This window comes from Homalodisca vitripennis, unplaced genomic scaffold (assembly GCF_021130785.1).
Source record: "Homalodisca vitripennis isolate AUS2020 unplaced genomic scaffold, UT_GWSS_2.1 ScUCBcl_235;HRSCAF=1729, whole genome shotgun sequence".
NCBI lineage: Eukaryota > Metazoa > Arthropoda > Insecta > Hemiptera > Cicadellidae > Homalodisca > Homalodisca vitripennis.
The window spans coordinates 80,937-87,069 of record NW_025776366.1 but is presented as its reverse complement, the minus strand read 5'-3'; the positions used below and the strand labels follow the sequence as shown (position 1 = coordinate 87,069).

Below are 6,133 nucleotides of genomic sequence, written 5' to 3'. Positions count from 1 at the left end.
AAATAAAGCAAAACGATTGAGGTATTTCGAAAAACTTCGTTTTAAATTGTTTTATATGTATTGTTATTCCTGATGCAATAATATATAGAAATAAATAATATTTGCTATTTATTATTACTGTATTCTAAAAAGGTTGTGTTAAAACAATGTCATACCATAAACAATGCATTTTGTTTTACTTCATTAAGGACAATTTCATAACAGAGAATCAATAATGATAATCGTGATGACCATAGTTACTGGCCTTGTGGAGGGCCTCAAGATGGTGATGTTTGGCGGCAGCGACCTCGTGAGTGTCTGCCAGGTATCCAGACTTGAGCACGACAGGCTCGGCGAGAGGTCCGTGGTAAGGAGCCACATGATGGGAGTATCCCTGATACGCTCCTGAATGCCCGCCATATCCTCCGGCATAACGTCCGCTGTAGTCTTGTCCGTATCCTGCATGAGCCTTGGCCTTGGCTACGGCGGCGAAATGCTCAGCCTTGGCAGCAGCAACCTCGTGAGTGTCGGCGATGTGTCCGTCATGGAGTAAATGAGGTACAGCTATGGGTCCTTGGTATCTGAAATCTCCATGACCATGGTGTCCTCCATAAGAGCCACTGTATATTTCATCCTGGTTATATCCATAGCCTCCATAACCGTAGCCTCCTCCATACGCCTGACCTCGAGGCTCTGTAGCCAGAGCAGCAAGATGAGCGCTCTTGGCTGCTGCTACTTCATGTGTGTCTGCTAGATAGCCGTTGTGGAGGACATGTGGGATGGCGATGGGTCCATCGTAATGACTGTGGCTCCCATACACGTTCACAGCAGCAAGAGCAGCAAAGACGAGGAAAGTCTAATACATTTTAAAATTAGTATATAAAACGGAATCACGCAATTCGTTTATCTTTCTTTATAAACATAAAATAATTTGTTTAGATTAACTTTAAATTTACTCACCACAAATATACTGTTTTTATCTTTAACATTTGTTGTTAAAATTATAAATAAGTTGTAATGTTTTCATATGTAAAATATTTTATACTTTAAAATTTTCAGTATAGTATAATTGATAGTTTTTGTAAACTTTTTATAATTTACGTCAAATACCTAGTGTAATGCTGTCAAATACTAAGTCTGAATGCCTTGTAGAAAAATTTGATGACTGGTAAATCTAATTAAAACTAATTAAAAATATCATTCATATTGTATAATCCTAGCAATTAATACCTAAAATATTCAACCACTAAAATATTTAGTTATTTTCAACCACTCTTCAATAGGAAAATTGTATACCTGTGTTAAAGTACGTTACTCAATGCAAAAGCTGGGAAACATAGAATATAATGGGTTGTCATTTGGAAAGTGTTTAAGGTCATGTGGCGTACCCCACATGTTCAATACTTTATTAAATTGTTTTTTAAAACCAAAAGATTCTGAATAATTTATTCAGCATTAAACGATCAAATTAAAGGTAACCATATATCTATATATCTCATTGTGGGCTCTTCGAAAGCAAATTTATCATGATCTTTATACCTTTACAAACATGCCTTCGTCACTCAAATATATAAAATAAAAGTATTTAGCTACTAATTTTTGTATTAAATATAAATATTCACATAACTTCAAATCATGCTCTTGTTCTTTATATTTTTCTGATCACCCTATAGTTATCATTCATTATTTTACTATACATTAAGTTTCTATACTTTGTTTTTAATATTCATACGAACGTAGCAACTACGCTAATCAAGTATAAATACAATAATTGGTTCAAAACAATGTTTCATATTTACCAATTATCAAAGAATAACTAATGTTTTAATGCTTTTGAAATTAGCAACGTTATGTAAAATCCAGTTTTTCACAATGTACAGTATACGCTGCGGCTCACTTACCTTGATGTACATGATGGTGGTGAAGAGGAGGTCTGGTTTGGTCAGGGAGATGTTCGGTTTATATACTAACTCAAGCTTAGTGTGCCATCACGCCATGTCCGGTGAGGACACATCCTTGGTTGAGAATGTCTGGTTCACTATCAGTTGTGTAAACCCGCTTTACGTGGTTGCTATGAGAGGTGTAGTACGATAATTAATTAACACATCACTTTATACTGAATTGCCACTCTTATTTGGAACTGTTAAAGTCATACAGTAAAATGGAGCAAAATATATCAGACAATAGTTTTTTCACTCTCAGTACGGTAATGTAAGCATATAAACTGTGTTTTATTCAAGTTTCATGATCATCAGTGTTATTTTAGTGTCAAGTTTCCTGTCATTGTGCTCGCCTTCGTGTACGTTAAGGACCACTATCGTTTTTCTCCTAACGCGTTTTACCCTGTGTTATTTTCTTCTTCTTCTTCTTAGGTTGTCTCAGGAGCCTATAGCAGCACTTTAAAAAATGTGAGTCTATTGTAATTTTGAGTTATAGCCTTACTGAGTGCCAACTTGCCATCTGTATCAAGTGCGAAAGACGGCAAAACGATCCTTGGCTAATACAAGCCAGTGAAAGGCCAAGATTCCCTCAGTTTTGTCTTGCTCATTATAGATATAAGAATCCAAAAGATACTTATTATGTGGACATTTTTCTCAGATAAACATGTCTTTTAATTAGGCCAAATATTCAAAACGATACTACACCATTAGAACAATCCTTATATACATGCCTATCTTCATGCATTGTAATAGTACGTTCAAAAACTAGAAGATTTGAAATTAAGTTTCTTTTTATAAATTAAAACATATTACGCCGTTAAAATTAAACATATAGGCTCTAAACTTTGACGAGTTCAATTTTGGATTGTGTTCTTTGTAAAATTTAATGCACTTTTGGTTTTTAGAATATACAAAAAATACAGCTCCCTTCTTGTGAGGTATCCATTATGTACAAACAAAAGGATTGTGCTTATGAAATATATATATATATATATATATATATATATATATATATATTTAAACTTGGTAAGAAAACCTACAACAAAATAGCTGACCAGATTAGCTAACTGCTGGAGAATCAAGCCGTCACGCACCGGTGATCATTAGCAGCTGTAACTCCTGTTTCCCCGTTCCGGTCAGGTTCTTTTGTGTCACTCCTGACCCACTAGCACTCCAGCGGGTCATAACTATACGTCATTAATTGGTCCGTACTCTTTATCAGCTTTAATTATTTGTTTCTAATTATAAGTATTTATCATCTAAAATTCGGGCCCTGTTTGTTTTTAAGTCCAGTATTTTAGATAGTACATGTAAAAATATTCATACTTCTATCTAACACATTACAAAAATTAAATCTACAAATGAACTGTAATAATGTACTCAATACAGTTCAGCACTAAAATTGGAAGTTGGAAAGGTAAAGACAGAACCATAAACCATCAGTTCAATGGAGAATTAGATACTATAATAAGAGCTTTTTCGAATGAATCAACTGTTAAATGCAGTTTAACGCAATTATTTGAACAGTATTCAGTCCTCAGATGTAAAATATCGTGATTCGTATCCCTAACAATATTCTTAGTTTTATTGTTTACAAATATAAATGAATATATTTAATATTATATATAATTACAATAAATTTAGAATTTCCTATGTTAAAAACTACATAAATCGGTAAGAGACAGATTGTTAAGGGAAGAGACTAATTCATGATAATACGGCGTTTATACTTCATAATAAGATATCAGTACTTGCGATGATGTTGCAATGTATCATACCAATGTATTAGGTATGATATTCTTTGTTGTGTCCTTTAGAATAAAGACTTGACTTGACTAGGGTTCATTATTCCCCAAAGGAAAGCGATTTGTTTTTTTTATCAGAAATTGCTTAACGTGATATTTACACCCTGACTAAGATTAAGTTATTAAAAGTATCTCAAAATCAAGTATATAATTCTTTAACATTCACCACATACTTTTTCCGTGTATGAATCAATTCGGTTGTAATTTCATTAAATTTGTGCAAATCTCATATAAATTTTACGAACTAAATTTAATTTATACACTGATAGTAATGGATTTGCTTTTGTTTATGTGGTGGCTGTAACTATAATAATAAGATACTAATATAAGTATTTATATGACGTATTTAAGTAAAGGCAAATATTTAAAAAAAACGTAAATAAAATCAAAATAGTTATTGTGATTGTATCTGAAAGAGCTGAACCATAAAGGTACATGGTAATAACCAATTCCAACATATTTCAAAATTTTACTAATTCTGTAAAAATAGGTTAGTCTTTACTCGCTCTCTGATCTATACATAGGACTCGATATAAAGTAGAAGAATGTTGTACAAAATAATGAGTTCTTTAAAACCATATAACGATAAATAATTATGTTTCTATTGAATCCGTATATATTGATACGCAATATCATCATTCCTTAGAGTTTTATATCAAACTAAAATTAAGCTATAAATAAAGTTAATCGCTCTTTTCTCCTGGAATAAGACCGTCATAAAACATGATACAAACGCTTGGATCCCATGAATAATGTAGAATGTTGCCTTTATGATATGACATGGTACATTGCTTGAGATAAGACGTTACCCTGTGGCACATTGTGAAATGTGGGAGATATACTGCAGTAGTTCCATGGAACCTAAAAACTTGGCAAATTTAGTACCGCTTTTGTAAGTTTAATAAACTCGTAGCGGCCATATTAGTACTCTGAACACAAATCTCTTACTTTCTGAAAGGGTAAAACCATTAGTATATACAATATATACTATATACTTTATATACAGTGTGTAGTATATACTTTATGTACTGTATATAGTATATACAGAAAACTACCTGCGTTTATACTATGTATGTGGTGCAATAGATTTCTGTTGTAACATTCAGAACAAATATAAGTTTTTGTTAGTCCAAAAAGAGTGGTAAGAAATAAATATAAAAGCTTTCGGAAAACGATTATGGTCAAGCCCCGATCGGAAAAAGGATACGAATTTTTAAAGAACATATTTATAAAATGGCTATAAAGAGTTAAATATTTTTATTGAAAAGTTCAATTTTCTTACAAGAAATGTATAACTTGTGTAACTATTGTAAACATTTTACATTTTATCCTCTGAAATTGATATTGGCCCCCCTTAAAAAATTTCCTAAGTTTTTGTGTAGAAATACATTTTCGTCCAATTTTCCCATAGGGTGAATAAAAATAAGATGTATACTTTTTCTATCTGCATGGAATTTAACATAAAGGCCACAGTCGAAACCAAAAATCGGTTGCAGAAACCTAACGCTTAAGCGATGTTCTGGCATTAATTTTTCCCTTTAAAAAAGAGCAACTGATAGGGGTCCAATCCTTTTTATTATCTGTTGAAGTCCATACGGTATTTGATAATAAAATATGAATAAATTAATTACACAAAATTTTCTTAAGCTTTTATTCAGTATAATATTACCTTATAGAATTAAATATACAATTTTAACAAAAAAATAACTAAAATATTATTGGAATAAATAAATCCTGATCTTTCGGACTTATTATATTCTTTTAGATTAAAATACAATCATTCATATTTTAGTTGATAACAGTAAAAACTCGACAGTTATAAACTGACTCTCAACTGTTAATGTTATAGATTGGCAATAGTTTGTATGTAGCAACGAACATTTGTAAATAAAACATTTGTTTATTATAGTTGCAAAGGGCCATATAAGATAGTGCATTATTGATTTAATTTTCAGCATTACATGAACACAAAGAAATATTTATTAAATAATAAGATAGTACTAAAATTCATATTTTCGCGAACAAATGCTTGATTACGGATATTTGTCATAAATACTGACATATTAAACATTAAGGAAAAGGGTAAATAATGAATAAGTTATTGTGAATGGTATATAATTGTACGAGTTATACTACCTTTTGAGAATTGAGTAGGGAATATATATATATATATATATATATATATATATATATATATATATATATATATATATATATATATATACTTACTTATTTTATAGAGATTCAATTTAAACAGTAGTAGGTTTACCACAATAACATTACGATTACTAAAGTGCAGCATTTTTAACATCTGAGACTCATTTCCAGTAACACAGAGATCGGTTACCCTTTCGGGATCAGGTGTCCACCTGACGGCCTTTTATGAATTGAGTGAAACAGAAACGAAAT

General features: G+C 31.4%; 1 protein-coding gene across 1 annotated transcript; it reads right to left on the bottom strand.

The window, feature by feature from the left end:
* Positions 1-208: 208 nt before the first annotated feature.
* LOC124370501 lies at positions 209-3,104 on the bottom strand. Its single transcript, XM_046828797.1, has 3 exons — positions 3,014-3,104; positions 1,881-1,912; positions 209-835 (listed from the first exon to the last, which is right to left on the bottom strand). Exons 1-3 carry the CDS (start codon positions 3,102-3,104, stop codon positions 209-211), a joined length of 750 nt encoding a protein of 249 aa, XP_046684753.1.
* Between the last annotated feature and the right edge of the window lie 3,029 nt (positions 3,105-6,133).

Bases quoted from the DNA above. Each gene is read 5' to 3' on its own strand.
- LOC124370501 (XM_046828797.1), bottom strand. From the start codon at position 3,104: ATGACCCGCTGGAGTGCTAGTGGGTCAGGAGTGACACAAAAGAACCTG. The intron at 1,913-3,013 runs GTGCGTGACGGC...TGACCAAACCAG, and splicing joins ACAGCTGCTAATGATCACCG to ACCTCCTCTTCACCACCATC. The intron at 836-1,880 runs GTAAGTGAGCCG...AAAATGTATTAG, and splicing joins CCACCATCATGTACATCAAG to ACTTTCCTCGTCTTTGCTGC.